The sequence below is a fragment of the Astatotilapia calliptera genome, chromosome 15 (genome assembly GCF_964374335.1).
Source record: "Astatotilapia calliptera chromosome 15, fAstCal68.1, whole genome shotgun sequence".
Taxonomy (NCBI): domain Eukaryota; kingdom Metazoa; phylum Chordata; class Actinopteri; order Cichliformes; family Cichlidae; genus Astatotilapia; species Astatotilapia calliptera.
In genome coordinates this window covers 22,217,144-22,233,440 of record NC_137436.1, presented here as the reverse complement: position 1 = coordinate 22,233,440, position 16,297 = coordinate 22,217,144, and the positions used below count along the sequence as shown (strand labels likewise).

Here is a 16,297-nt window from a genome sequence, read left to right as displayed (position 1 = left end):
ACTTTGCAGTTATTTATTTGTGAAAAATGTTTGAAATCATGTATGATTTTCGTTCCACTTCTCAGGTGTACACCACTTTGTGTTGGTCTTTCACGTGAAACTCAAATAAAATTGAGTCATTGTGGCTGTAATGTGACAAAATGTGGGAAAGTTCAAGGGGGACGAATACTTTTGCAAGCCACTGTAATTTTATCAAATAAAAATAAGACTTGAAAGTAGTTTTAACTTTAAGGATCCAATTTTTGAAACTGAAGGTAAATTCTTCAGCCATCATAAAATAAATAAATAAAACAAACAAAAAACAAACAAAAAGAATTGTACTAGTGACAAAATAATAATAAAAACAATAAAGTGTCTCAGTAATGTGTCTGGGTCCCATCTGGTGAACATTGTCATGATTCCCCAAGTCTTCTAAATTGTAATGGAGGATTCCAGCCCCACTCATTTAGAAGATTATCCTTTATTTGGTGCTTTGATGGCAGTGGAGAGCACTTTCCATTACATCAGTCCAAAATTAATATAATTTTTAACTCCTATGTCCAGGCATTGTCATCTTGGAAGGATTTAATTGGAGCTAAACCGTGACAGTAAAATATTAAAAACCAGATCTCATCTCTGAGTGGATTAGGTGTTACAAATTCCTTCAAATTGCTACCTTTAAGTAGGTACTGAAGCAGTTTGAATGAATAGCTATTTTATTAATGCTGAGTTGTAATGCCAAAATGAGAATATTTAGTCTGTAGCGTGACACTGAAATTCTGCATCAATAACAGATGATGGGGTTTACTCTTTAAAACTGGATCAAATTGTGGTTTAAGAGTAAGGCTGTATTGGCAATGAGGTGATTTCAGTTACTGTAGAAATGGGCCTCTGTTGAATGATTGTTGTGTACTTACTGAAAGTTTTTCTGATTGTGTATGCAATAGATCAGAATGATAACATGTCATTTGGTTTATTTCATATAGCTTTAGATCATCATCAATTAAAACGTGTCCCTTGCTTCAGTCTATATCAATTAATGTGGCTATTATTAACCCCCTGACTACTAAAGTCTGCATGTTTAACAATGACACATTTATTTCATATTATAATGCTGTCCACAGTCTAACTCTAATGTGGCAGTGATAAAATGTTGGTTCTCCTCATACTTACCTTACATTTCTTAACTGGATTATAAGCTGATTAATAAATGTATTTATTTATTAATGGTTCAGTGGTAAATAACTTTATTTGTAAGTGTGTGCAAGTGTGGAAAAAATAAGCTAAACAGAGATTTTCTCAGTCTGGCAATGTGTGCAATATATAAGCTTCATTTTAGGAGAGTCATTACTTTTTAATTCCTCATATAGGAATTATTGGTTTATTTTGCAACAAAACAATAAATTAAGTATAAAATACTAATGAGCAGAATGAAGTATAAGTTGAAGAAAAGCTCAAATGTAATGTGCCTACATGAAGACACAGGGTCTGAAGAGGTAAAATGAAAAAAACAAACAAAAAAAAAACTATGTAACAATGACAGAAAAAAAACTTGACTGAAGTTACTAGTAGGGCTAAGCAAATAGTGACAATTTAATTTCAATTACAGTTTCCTAGTCCAACAATTTTTCGAAACAATAATCAAAACCTTGGATATGAACGAAATGGCTATTACGTTGCCAGAAAATAACAAGTAAAAATGTAAAGTTTTTAAGTAAGCTACCTGATTTAAACCTATTATTATTATTGTTATTTTAATTGAAATCGAATCATCTTGTGAGTCACAAAAAGCTAATGGAGTTACACTTTCAAGAGTTGCTTACCTAATGTTAGGTGCTTAGTTAAAATTAATCAAAAATATTCAATTTAATAAACTTAAATAAGAGGAACATGTCACAGAATTTCAGTGTTCAATTTAGTAGAATCAATTTGAACATTCAATCAATCCTTCAAAAGTGCCATATTATACAAGTAAAAAGTAATAATGCGGAGGAGGGGAGTTCTACGAATTAGGAAGAGAAAAAAGTATCAGTGGTCTCCTTCTCTCCATTTTTCAGTTTGGAACATTACTCCCAATTCTTCATGCAACATTTTAAAAACCATTTACTAAGTGCTTTTCCACTTGATAACAGGTTCATAATCAGAGACTATGTGGTAACGGCTTTGTATTATTCCGAGGCGTACTATTGATTCAGACTCCACAGCTGAAGCGCTGAAATTGCGGTGTTTCCCACGGCCCCTGAAGGCAGCGGCAGATGCGGGTCTTATTTGTTCTCTCCACCAGGAGGGCGTTCCGCTGAAGAACATACGAACACACTGTGGTGAATTATGCCGGCGTACGTGCGCACTGATTCATATTTAGATGCTGCCACAGCTTAGCTGTTATCCCAGGGTCTGTGTTTTTGAACCCCAGGCCTTCCTTGATGTTAGCCTTCCTGGTGGTAACACTGCCGGGGGAAAGGCGACAGAGGAGGCCAGGCCCGAAGACATGGAGGCTAGCCGTCCTTGCAGAGGGAGTGAGCTGTAGGACGGTAGGCGCTCTCTCTCTCTCTCTCTCTCTCTTGCATTTCTTCCTCCGCTAAGAAACAATGAAAGGCAGACAGGACAGGTTATAGTACCTCTGCTTAGAGGGAGGGGAGCTTGAAACCTTTCTACCACCAGTTCTCCTTCAGTTTCAGCTTTCGGATGTTTTTTTCTGCCCGTCGTCGTGAAAAAGCCAATTTTTGAGTTTTTTCCTTATCCACACAGACAATGATGGTGGTGGCTGCAAGTCTTTTTGGCTCAGTCCGGGAATGGCTGGTCTCAGAGGTTTACTGGACCGAGAAAAACATCACACACTTGACGTTTTAACAGTTTTCTGGCTTTATTTCATATCACAGTTTCTGGCATCCAGTGTCCTCAAACGTGACACATAAATATTTAAGCACTATACAAATAACATTCAGGATGAACACATGCACTGTAAACACAACGGGTGCTGAAGCCAGATTCATCAGGTTCTTTAAAAAAAGTCTCCTCTGCATAATTATGATTAATGTAATCACTTCAGTGTGCATTTAAAATAATAATTCAATACTAAGTGTGAATTTTAGTGTTAAAAATATAAAGAGTGCATGATTGAAAGGGGCTAGGAGAGTAAATATTTGGCTAAACGAACCCTAAAGGGAGTAAATAGGCTGATATGCATGGCTGCTTATGCAAGACTTATTAAGTTCATGTCAGCAAATATTTGTTTTGTTTACTAGACAAATTTTTAAGAAAAAGGAGACTTAGTTTTGAATGAATGTCTTAAACATAACATATGATCTCTTTGATTCAGTTAATTATAATAACTGTAATCAGCTTTTTTAGTTTAATTCAATTTTATTTATATTGGGCCAAATCACAACAACACTCGTCTCAAGTCAACCTGCATTTTAAACAAATGCAGGTATTTGTTTAAAAGATTATTATAAACTAGGCGCACAAATGTTTTAGTTAATCTAAAAAAAAGATTAAAATTAGAATTTGGGAGGAAAAAAGAACATAAAGCTAAAGTAAAGTAAAAAATGTGCAGGACATGCTGGTTCTGAGTGAGCTACATGCAGAAGGTACTTTTGTTGTGATATTTGATCTTCACTTCCTAAAAACCGAATTGCAAAAACATTAAATGGAGCACTGAAAGTAACAAATTAAATTAAAACGAAACATTTTTAACACTAATCTAAGCAAACCCTCTTTGGAAACTAAAGAAAACTTACTTAAACGAGAAAATTAAATAAAAATAAGGCAGCACAGTGGTTCAGTGGTTAGTTCTGTTGCCTCACAGAAAGGTTTGAATCCACTGTCGGGTATTTCTGTGTGGAGTTTGCCTCTCTGGGTGCTCTGCCTGTCTATCACACTTATAATGCATGTTAGGTTAACTGGTGATTCTGAACTGGCCTCAGGTGTGAGTGATTGTCTGTTTTTTTGTGTTAGCCATGAAACACTGGCAACCTATCCAGTGTGTATCCCGCCTCTTGCAGCTGAATAAGTGATAAGCTCCTGCCTCCGCTACCTTGAATTGGTTAAATAGCAGAAGCTGGATGGAAAGAAAAATTAAATGATTCTAACCCCGTGCCCGTTTGTTTTCATTTTTGTTAAATTCTAGATTACGCTGCTGAGGATAGTTAAGGAAATACTCGATCATAACAATATAATAGAGTCACTGAAGCTTCAGGATATCAGTGTGTCCAGTTAGACCAGTGTGAATCCTTTTACACTCTAACAAAAGTAGAACTAGAGAAAAATCAGTCAGCAGGGATAAAAAGAGAGCATTGGTCTTGCCTTTTTGGGGAATTGTCTCGTTGCCTCTCCGCTGCACCTGCTGACACTTTCATTTGCACCAAACCAGGTGAAATGATTTATGCTTCTTAACTGGACACATTAATATCCCTGAAGTTAAAATGTGTTTGTATTAAACTGTGATGATCCAGCGTTCCCTTAATTCTTTGAGCAGTGTCATTTATCACAGCTTGGTAATAAACCCAGGATGACCTCGTGCCAGCATAGTAATGTTTTTATATGTTATTGATCCACAATATGTCTGCAATAGCTCTTAGATGTTATTGGTATTGGAGGATTTGTTAATATAATTCCAGATGTTTGTAAATAATTCATCCGCAGCGGATGAAGATGGATGGATGTTTGTAAATACAGAACTACAAATTCAAGCACATCATCAAATTTGTTTATATTTGAGCAACTCTGGCCAAATTTAAAACATCTGAGTTTCTGAGAATTTCTAAAAGGGGGGTTGGAGGGCCTAGGGCGAGGGGCAGGGTACACCCTGGACAGGTCACCAGTCTTTCACAGGGCTAACACATAGCCACAGACAACCATTTGAACTCACATTCACACCTATGAGCAATTTAGAGTTTCCACTTAATGCATTCCCACTAACTGCATATCTTTTAAACATATATTCTTAAATTAGTTGTTGAATTACACATTTTATTTGGTGCTTTCTGCAAATGGTCTAATAACCCTAGCAAAATAATTTAATTAGCTGCCTGTCTGATGAGTTTGTGGTCTCACAGATGGACTCGGATTCCACAGTCTGCATGTTGCGACGGCACACGGGGCAGTTTTTCATCTCCTTAGATAGATCATCCAACTCACAGCAGATCTCCAAAACAGAGCAAAAACTACTGTTGTCAGCTGTGGTAGCCAGTAGAGAGTCTACAGCTAAATGATACTGAAGACATCACAACAGAAAGCTGCCCATAACTGTAGGGGATCACAAAATGGAAAGGGTGGGGTGTAGCTGGTTAATGGTGAAATGGTTAAATGAGCCAACAGATGTACTTGGTTGACCAACCCAACCTACTTTATATGTAACAAGCTGAGGTCATTTAATAAGTAGGGCTCTGTAAATATTTGATCATGTAATTAATAAGGTCAGTGATCCATTACAGTTCTCCAATCAGTTTAAGGCTGTGTAATTACTTTTGATGTAATTAGAAAGCCAGCATGTAATCCCATCCTGAAACAAATACAATATATCCAAATTAAGGTATTTCAATAACGTGTGCTATTTTGGTAGAGGTATCTGTTTTCTGTTTTATTAGATGTTCTGTTTTTTTCTATGCTGTCAGTGGTGATTTCTGAGCAGGGTTGGCCCTCCTAGTATGGACCCCGGCCACATCGGAGGGGATATGTCACCTTTGTATATGCCAAGAAAGAGGAAGCCTGTTCACTCACTTTCAAAAAGTGGAGTGCAATGTCCAGGTAAAAAAAAAAACACATCACACAGCAGCGTGCATCCATCACTGTGGCCATTTACACTGGTAAAACTTGGTAATTTCATCTTTTTAATTGTGTCTTTTTTAATACAATTTCACTTTTAAAGCTGCTGTCCAGCGAATGCCAGAAAGAGCCTGTGAAGTAAATACAGTTGGGTACTCAGAGGTAAGAATACACATCTATAATGTAAAAACCTACGTTTTTTATTGTTTCTGAGATAGTGTATGTAAGGAGCAGGCAGTCCTGCTAGCATGAACGCTGTGACTGTGTTTCCATTTTCAAGTGTGGTAATAAAAAATCAGTTAGCTTCATGTGCACAGCTGGATCTCTGCTTCACAGTTTTTTCATCGACTGTTTTAGGGGGATGAGTCCCAAACTGAAGACGGAGTAAAGATGAAGAGAACTTACAGTAGGAAAAGGTAAGAGGCTGGTTAACCTGGTGATTATACATTGTACTCTTATATAAGTCATTCACAGTAAACAGATATCATATCTAAACAAGTACACAGGTTTCAGTAAAATACATCATTGTTGATAAGTGCAATGCCTTTTAAAAATCTGCATACAGAATTCTTTTGTTTAGATTTCCTACATGATAAAAGGTACAGTTAGGATAGACTTCCTAATGAGATGAGGAAATTCAGCGTTTGCACTTGCTGCTTATCCACATGCAGATATTAACCAAATGGCTGGTATAGGTTCAGGTAGAATGAGCTATGGATCATTCAGTTTTGAATATGGTGTTAATTTAAGGCTTCAAAAGCAAAGCACAGGGCAAGGAAGTTCAAGAACAAAAAAGGAAGTCTTTGCTTTGCAAAAAAAATTTGTTACACAGAATAAACAGAGTGAAAAACATCTTACAGCAAGAAGTGAAAGGACAGAGTCTGGTACATAGAGAGTGGCAGACACAGTGAAGGAAGGATGCAAGATAAAGGTGGCAGATTAAAGAGCAAGTAATCACTCTGGCAGGAGGAAATACACAAGCTCAGGAAGCGAAGGGTGTGAGAGGATATGTGAGTATAAAATGGGAAATAATAAAAGAGAGAAAAAAGAAAGACAAAAAATGACCTGGGTCTTTAATTTTTCTTTGCACTGAAAAACTAAACAAATGGGAACACCCATCATTAATGAGTGATTAATGAAAATGAAATAAGATTAGATCTAAAAGAATCATAAAACCCGGCTCCACTGTTGTGCTCCTTCTTGGTTTTGGCTGTTTAAACTTTGTTTAATTAATTAATTTAATTCAATTTGCTACAGAATTTATGTGCAAAGTGCTTTTTTAAGTGCTGCTCAAAAGCATATATGTTTGTATTATATTAATAAACAAATAGTTCATTTATTTACCTGCATTCTGTTCATATTGTGCAGTATAGCAACTGTATATAAAAGATGAACCTAAATATTGACGCAAAAGGTGAAGTTGCTTGCACCTGTATTCTTTATAATGGCCTGAAGGGGGATCAGATTGGATGTAGCCACTAGGGCTGTGCGATATGACAAAATCGTGACATTAACACGTATATTGTTTCATGTTGTACTCTTCATTTATTTTGTGTTGTTGCAAAAACATAGGGCTGGGCGATATATCGAGTTTTTTAAAAATATCGATATATTTTCATACGAGATATAAGATGTGACAATATTGTTTATATCGATATAGTCTATGTTACGTTATAATTATACTTGTGCAGCCGCAAGTTCGCCTCTCTTTCGTCTACTTTTGTCTCTACGCAACATTACTCGGCCTCGCCTCTCTTTCACTGAACACAACTCCCCCTCCTCCCCCATAGCTTCACCTGCAGGCAATGACAAGATGAACACGGCAAATCTCCGTTAACGATTTACCGCAGATCGCCCCGTGCGTGGGGCTGGACGGCGTCAATGTGTTAGCGAGCTAACCGCGCTAACGAGCTAACTGCGCTAACGAGCTAACAGCGCTACCGACATAAATCCTTTCATTTTCTCAAAAATCGACAGTGCACCTTATGTATGAATTCTGGTTGTGCTTATTGACCGCGAACCCGATTTTATGTGCTACACGGCGCTCAGCAATCTGTCAAAAAATGTTTTAGTACAACTTTGGTAAGCTACGAAGCTGCAGCGCTTGATGGATTGTCGGAGCATTACGGCTACCGAGGAGCCTCGCGGAGTGATACGTACTCTGCTTCAACATAATATTACCGTACTGTGTGTGTATAAGGGCCATAAATGGCACCTGTTAAGAGACATGGTTACAAAGAGGATTTCAAACTCCAGGCTGTCAGTCACACAGTAGAAGTTGGGAACAGAGCAGCTGTGAAATCTGTCTGTCTTTGTTATTATGCTCATTGTCTTTTAGTTTACATTTTGACTGCACAATTGTGAGCTTTTTGTTATGCACAAAAACAACATTGTTTTCTTTAATTTATGGAGCATTATTATTTAATAAATGCTGATAATTTATTTTTGAGTAATTTCTTCATGTACATCTACGCTGTATGTTAATAAAAGTGCCTGTGTGACATCTGGGACACAGCTTTGACTAAGAACTCTCTTTTTGTTCTTACTTTATGGCTTTAAAAAGAAATATCGAGATATATATCGTATATCGCCATCCAGCTAAAAAATATCGAGATATGATTTTTTTGGGTCATATCGCCAATGACAATTCACTGTACTTACGATTTCCCTACAAAAACACACTGTTTACTGCAATTTTTCATTGCTTCAGATGACAGTTTGTAGTAGTCACTGAGGCACCACAGAAGGACCAGCCAAAACTAATCGAAGAACTTATTTCATCATAACAAGAAAATCATTGCAAATGAGCTGTGTCAGACACATGAATGATATCTAAGTTATTCTTATTTGTTTTCTTAAATAAGGGGCTACCTCTGTGTCATGGACATGATTCGGTTATGAAAAGCCTGACACGGTGTAGAAAACTGTAATGTGCCGGTTATGAAGCAAACTGGTCGAAAGATTTTACAAATGAGAAGAAAAAAACAAGCTGTCAGGTGCTCAAAATAGACCTCACTCTCAAATGTTACAACAGGTTTTTCCACATGGCACGCTATATAATAAAGACTCACAATATCTATTAATATATAGTAAAGTTATGGTTTCATGTGTTGGTCAAAACACTTGACTCCAGGTACGCAACTCTCAGCCGAAAACAAGTGTATTTGCCTCATTTATCATGAGTCCAAAGTATTGCAGGAAATCCAGAACGTAGCATACAACACTGCAACAACAGATATGTGGACGAATTGAACCATGCATGTCTGTATGAGTTTAACGGTGCACTTTATGAGACTGGACACTCGATGTTTACAGACAGGGTAGTTTCTAATGACCATTAGTACTTTTGATGTAGTGGTTACAGAAAATCCACTATATTATTATATATCTTTTATTTACACCCTCTGACCCACACTACAGTTAAATAATCTGTTCAGGACCAAATGAGGTTCCTGTCTCCATCAGCATTTAGAAACTTTTAATTTAAGTTTTTTTTTTCTTTTATTAGGTATGAGGACCTCCAGAGTGTTTCCCTGGGAACAGTAGATTACTCGACAACCAGCTGTTCTGTGATGTCATCAGATGGCCTGGCCAATGGGTCAGACCCAGGGTCCATCGGTCCGCCCACTGCAAGGCTCCCTCCAAGACTGGTCGCGAAGGATGTTTGGCCTCAAGGCCCAGAAGCTAGCGGGGAGCAGTCCCAGCCTCATGATCAGAGCTGGAACTCCAGCAGGGAGCGAGGACCTGACGCCTGGGCTCCAGGCAGAGACCGACCCCAGGACCAGGTGTGGAACTCTGGCAGAGACAGAGGGGGACACTCCAGTCAGGACCAGATATGGATTCCAGGCAGGGACAGAACTCAGTGTGGGCCGGATCAGTCCTGGATGACAGGCCGGGAGCGGGGTCCTGATCAGGGCTGGGCAGCTAGCAGAGATCAAGGACAGGATCAGGCCTGGAATGGAGGCAGAGATCCAGGAAGGGACCCGGACTCGTCAGGACCGGAGCAAGGGTGGGGTACTGGCCGAGGCCCAGATCAAGCCTGGAACAACACAAACAGGGATAGAGAGAACGTGTGGAGACCTGGTAAAAATGACCATATGGACTGATTTTGTTTTGAACACTGTGAAATGTCGTAAAATAATATGAGCTTCTTTCATGATATCTGCAAGCTACAAGCGAAAACCAGAACCTATAACACATGTGCGAGTGACAGCTTATAAGAGAAGTGCAGGCGATATATGTGCAGAGTAGATGTCATCATTTAGGTTATGATTTTTGATTTTGTCTAATTTTTAAGACTTGAACATGAAAAAGGTCCAGAGGCCAGAGATGGAGCCAAGCCCCGCACCCAATAACTTCACACAGCCACCAGAGGGCAGAGAATCCTGTAAGTTTTCAAGGAGTCTGCATTTAATGCATAACTGAAAACTCTATATGTTACATTTCTATCTCACATATCTGTTTCATGCTGCTTTTTTTGTCTTAAACTGAATATTATTTCCTTATTAATAATACTTAGGACTGAAGTAACTTTATAAATCAGAACTATAGTTAGACATAAATCAGCAATTTGAAAAGTTGTTTCACAGTTTGTCCCTAACCATTATGGGAAAACAATATGAGGCCGTTTTCTCAAGTGCACCACCTTCCTTTCAGTCTTGGCAGCAGTACTATCAGCCACTAATTTGTTTTGGCAGAGCGTCTGGCACACCATAGCCAATGACTGTTTCACTGTTTGATCAGAGAATCATTACAGAGAAGCATTTTCCCCTCATTGTAACTTATCGTGAGGTTTCTCTAAGAGCCAGGCTTTCTGTAGCAGGAATGCTGTAATCATAATTCAACAACCAACAAGCATTCATGCATTGAAAAGAAAACATTGTATATACTTGTATATATCTGTGTATCTTTTATCTTTTATTTCTAAAGTAATTCAATATAAAATTCTACATGCTGCTAATGGAGAGATGACAAACTTTGGCAGCAGTCTCTGCATCTAATCAATAAGGAAATTTGACCGTATTAAATAATAATTATGATAAAATAGTATAAAAAGAAAAATAAGCTTGATTGCATCCAGTCATTCAGTGTGAATCTTGCAGGTTCAGATGCTGCCAGTGCTGGTCAGGCCTCAACAGCTCAGCCGAACGAAGACCAGAAGCCTTCAATCCTGCCGGCTAAGAAGGAACCTCCTACTTATCCTCCAGGTCAGAGCAGCAGCTGTTTACCACAGATTTATGTGATTTAATAGAAAGTAATCTTATTACACTATGTTTTATGTGCACTTCTTTGATTGAAACTGTCAATAGGCTTTATCTGACTGCATTTTTCTTGCTTCACACAAGTATGAGTTTTAAAGGGGATTCGGGGGGGGGGGGTGGTATTTTATCTTGATTTAAACTGATTGTAAGAAATTGAAAAAGATGTTGCTAAAACTTTTATTAAATTTGAATGATTAAAAGTGGGTGCTGAAGATAATCTGTGATTTAATCAAAATATTATTATTATTATTAAAATAGGTAAGGAGTAAGCTGCTTCTTTTTGTGAAGCTCTGTGCGTCGTGTAAAGTTAAAAAAAAGGAAAAGTTGCCTATTTGTTGACATCAACTAGGAAGCCAAGAGGAACGTTGGCAGCTCCAGATTGTTGCCAAAGGAAGAGTCACCTGTCCAAAGTGTAAAAGTGTGAGCAGGAAGACTGTGGAGGGGCTCAAGAAACACATGGAGAACTGCCGACTGGTGAGCCCTTCATGCATAATAGTGACATTAGAGTTTTGGACCATCTAGCAGGAGCCTTCTGCTTTACTGTCTCTCCTGGAAGACTCTAATAATTAGTTATTACTAGTAATGACATTATTTGGAATAATTGGAGTAAATAAATTATGCTTTGTATGTTTTTTTTTATAATTTTTTCCAGGATGTCGATTTTCTATGAAACACATTCTGCACTGAAACCAGTTCACACACTCTTCATATTAAGCATCAAGTTTTAAAAAAATGAATGGGTCTGTAGTGTGGTTTGTGCTTTACATTTGCACTGGGAAAACCTAGTCTGACTAATATTTCCATAACATAAAATCTGCTTGTGTTCTTTCCTGGTGTAAATGTTTACCAAATGAAAAAGTCACTGTGTCACTCTGTTATCTGTAGCAACCTTTTACCTGCCAACACTGTGGGAAACAGCTCAAGTCTTCAACAGGGATGAAGTATCACATCATGGCTGACCACAGCCACTTGGTAAGACTACTCAGAAATAAACATTTTCAGTCTTAGTTTAGTTTAGTTTAGTTTATTATGGTTTTACTGAGTTTGTTGCTACCTTTTCCTGCTTTTGTAGCCTTCAGCTGATGATGCCAAGGACCTGGATGATCGTGCTATAAAAGACAAGCTACGTAAAATCCTGAAGAGATTGGGCAAATTAAAATGTTCCAAAGAGGTAAAATTTGCACGGATTGTGCTGTTTTAAGAAAGGAGATTTGATGAAAGTAAGATAAAAGATTAAACTGGTGGTGTGAAAAAATGTGGGGGTTTTTTCTTTATAGGGTTGTAATGCTGCATTTACCAGCATCATGGGCTACGTGTATCACATGAAGAAGTGTGGAAAGGAGGAGTCTGAGCTGGAGAAAATGCTGCTGAACTGCTCTCACTGTGGGAAGACGTATAAATCCAAGGCTGGTCTAGAGTATCACCTGAAATCAGAGCATACTCCTGTGAGTCATATATGTCATCGAAGCCACTAAATACTATAAAAATTGTAATTCGTTAATACTCTTCATTCAAATTTAAATTAATAGACAATTAGACAAGATGCCAGCCTTGTTTTATCACCTGTCCTTTTAATTCGAGTGTCTGTGAAACTCTTTGTGCCTCATCTCCATTAAGTTTATTCTCTTGGTTCATCCAGACGCCACAGAAGACTGAGGAAGATGAGGCACTGAAGGCTCAGAGGGAGGCTAATCCAGAGAGGACGCCCAGCGGCAGGGTGCAGAGAGCCTCGGCCCAGGTGGCCAACTTCCACCTGGCTGAGATTGCCAACAATGAACTGCCCAAAGACTGGCCCAAGAGGAAGTTTCAGTCCGACCTGGTACCAGATGACAAGAAGGTAAGAGAAGATTCACTAAAATTGAGTTTGTACTAAACATAAATGCATTTCTTCTTTCTCCTGACGCTCTTTTCAGTTGAAATATGCCCGACCTGGCCTCCCTGCCTTCAGCCAGGAGGTGCTGAGGAAGTGGAAGAATGAGGTGAAGCTGCAGAGGAAAGTCCAGTGCCCCAACCAGGTAGAAAACAACAAGTCTTATTTTTACCTGTTTAATTGAAATCAGCAGACTTATTCATTTTCTTATCTGAGTAATTGGATCAAGATGTCAAGAACAAGTATAATTAGCATAACTTTGCCGGTTCGATCCCCAGCTCTGTCTGGCCTGGTCATTGTGTCCTTGGGCAAGACACTTCACCCTACTGCCTACTGGTGTTTGTTGGCCGATGGAGCGATATGGCAGTCTCGCTTCTGTCAGTCTGCCCCAGGGCAGCTGTGGCTACAACTGTAGCTGCCTCCTCCAGTGTGTGAATATGAGTGTGAATGAATAGTGGAATTGTAAAGCGCTTTGGATGCCTAGAAAAGTGCTATATAAATGCAATCCATTATTATTATTATTTTTTCAATAACCTGAAATGTTTCTCTTTGTAAATGTATGTTTTTAAAGAGATATATGGAGATATTTTATATTTTATTTTATGTCATATATACACTGTTGCATTGGTGAACATTCATAGTAAACATGGCCAAAGTTTCAAATAGAGAGGTCAGTGTATGTACAAGTAATCCCTGTGGATGTGTATGATGTCAAGGGGAGCAGATGTCCATAACATGGTTAACACAGTATTCAAAGCCCATAATATAACAGAATGTGTGTCGTCCTCAGGGTTGCGGTTGCACCTACACGAGTGTGTCTGGACTCAAAGCTCATCTGGGACTCTGCACGAGGGTTTGTCTCTTTTTTTCTTTGTTTAGGAAATAACAAACCTACAAACATTCTAGGATTAGCAATACATTAAATGACACCAGGTATAGTTAAGTTGAAACTCATCAATGTATTAGCATGAAACCCTTCTAATGCTTCATCTGGACCGGCATTTACATGTGCTTTTAGTCAGCTCCTCAATTTTTTGGGATGATTCCTGTAAATTAAAGAATGAAGTGTTAAATTTGTAAAAGCTGCTTTGAACAGAATTTTGAAAATGTGTGTATTTGTAAAATTATTCAGTCAGTTACTCAGACCATTAAGTGAAATATAAAAGTCAGTGCACTATGCGCAGTTAATACTTTATATGCATTAAATTCTTATAATCTTTTCAAGGCTGCTTTTTCCTGATCTGATTTCAGGGCGACTTTGAGGCCGGTAAATACAGATGTCTGATCTGCAATAAAGAGTTTAACTCTGAAAGTGGAGTGAAATACCACATCAACTCTGTCCATTCACAGGTAATGAAAAGTTCACAAGTTTCTGGCTTGAGCCTTTTTTTTGTAACTATATGTAGATGACATTGCCATGAATGCATATACTCTATATCAGGGGTTGGATATGAGCAGCTCCATAGTGTAGTTGTTTAAACTCATCAGGAAAGTTTTTACTAAAGTCATGAATAAAGTGATGTCTCAGACTTACAACAGCAGAATCAGATTTCTTTTTGCAAACAGACGAGCTGCCCCCTTCTGGCCTATAATGCAATAAATAATAAATAATGCAAGTTTAGTGTATGTTATATAATAGCACCCCTTCGTGCTGCATGTATCTCAACAGGATTGGTTTGTGACGAACAAAAAAGCCTCCAAGAAGTTTGAGAAGTTCCTTAAAAACCAGCCCAAAGAGGTCGTCCGTAATGTGGATAAGCAGACTGTTGATCAGTACCACCATCATCACCTGCAGCATCATCCTCATCATCATCAGCAGCAGCACCATCAACAACACTCACATCACCACCATCATCAGCAGCAGCAGCACCACCAGCTCCAGCACCAGCCTCTGCAGCACCCACTTCAGCCGCTGCATCACCTCCAGCACCAAACTCAGTACCTCCATCCAGAGAGGCAGAACCTTCCTCCACAAGTGGACCCCCAGCCCCAACAGCCGATGCTCCAGTACACCAGTTTGGAGCCTCCTCCGGGGCCAGTGTGGGTCGATATGGACCACAGAGGAGCCGTGCTGGGGCCGGAGCAGGCCCCGATCGAAATGGAAATGGCTGACAAACCTGAGGAGGACAGTGGTGGGATGGTGAAGGATACAAGGAGAGGGAAGGAGGAAAAAGGAGTAGATGTAGGGGAGAGGGGGAAGGCTGATAGGAAGCAGAAGGATTGCTTCACTTTCGGCGGTAGCAGCAGAGGCGGAGGTTGTGGGCGCAGCAGTAGCAGTAGCAGCAGCAATACCGGCAGCTCATCGAGCGAATCGGAGGTCGAGCAGCAGGAGCGGCAGAGACAGATTGACCAGTGGAGCCTGAAACGACCGGGCATCATGGGCCTCTCGCTGAGGCTGGAAAGCGACAGAGAAACATTTAAAAAGACCTAAAAAAACACACTTTCCTTCACATTTCAAATGTCTGCAGCTGATTTGAATGGAAGTAGAAAAACGGTGAAGCGAGAAAAACGTCTGCATAAGTTTTCCACAAGACAAACCTGTGAGACGGCAGCTGAGACAATTCTGTAACTGATGGAGATGTGTTGCATCCACCTTTCGGAAGTGACGGTGGATGCCTTGAAGACATGTTCTCAAGCTGTGAGCGTGGAAAGCTCAGACTGCTCGTTTCCAGAGGCTGTTTCTGTCTTGAAATGGTTGTCGTTGTATAACCTTGAGAAATGTAGTTTATCGTGTTTATCTGTAACAGATTGTTTTCACCAACTTTAATTGTCTTATTGTTTTAAAAGGTTTCATAAAACTCTTCTTGTCTTTCATGTTTTGATTTAAATGGTAAATGGCCTGTATTTGTATAGCGCTTTACTCAGTCCCTGTGGACCCCAAAGCGCTTTACACTACATTCAGTCATCCACCCATTCACACACACATTCACACACTGGTGATGGCTACATTGTAGCCACAGCTGCCCTGGGGCGCACTGACAGAGGTTAACCTGAACAGAGACTGCCAGGTGGAGTGTTTACTTGTAATTGTCTAGTCACGCTCTCTGAAGACATTCTGTGCCTCTCGAGTATGATTAGTATAACTTCATACTACTCATCACTTTTAATTATGACTGATCACCATCCTTGGTGAAGTAATGTTGGAAATGACAGGATCACTGTTCACTGGCTTGGATTCTTCTGTCTGTCTGATGTTGTTTTCATTTCAGATTTTTTTTATATAATTTTGTATTTAGTTGCCATTCTTAAGTGAAACCTGCTGCCAGTTTACAGACTTTTTGGCATGTACATGTGACATATAAGTAGCATTGAAGCAAATCTAATGTAAAAGGAAAGAAATGAAAATAACATTGTATCAACCAACACTTTATTTCCTAAAGTGTACTGGAAACATCAGTACTGTTCTTATTAAGTGCAAAAC

At 39.0% G+C, this 16,297-nt stretch overlaps 1 protein-coding gene across 1 annotated transcript; it reads left to right on the top strand.

The window, feature by feature from the left end:
- Positions 1-2,229: 2,229 nt before the first annotated feature.
- Positions 2,230-15,674, top strand: znf512 (zinc finger protein 512). The gene is made up of 16 exons (XM_026143012.2): positions 2,230-2,510; positions 5,595-5,727; positions 5,849-5,907; positions 6,103-6,161; positions 9,254-9,828; positions 10,043-10,132; positions 10,848-10,952; positions 11,356-11,480; positions 11,892-11,978; positions 12,079-12,177; positions 12,284-12,451; positions 12,646-12,843; positions 12,920-13,021; positions 13,667-13,729; positions 14,128-14,226; positions 14,546-15,674. Exons 2-16 carry the CDS (start codon positions 5,628-5,630, stop codon positions 15,305-15,307), a joined length of 2,691 nt encoding a protein of 896 aa, XP_025998797.2. The 5' UTR covers positions 2,230-2,510; positions 5,595-5,627; the 3' UTR covers positions 15,308-15,674.
- The last annotated feature ends 623 nt before the right edge of the window (positions 15,675-16,297 follow it).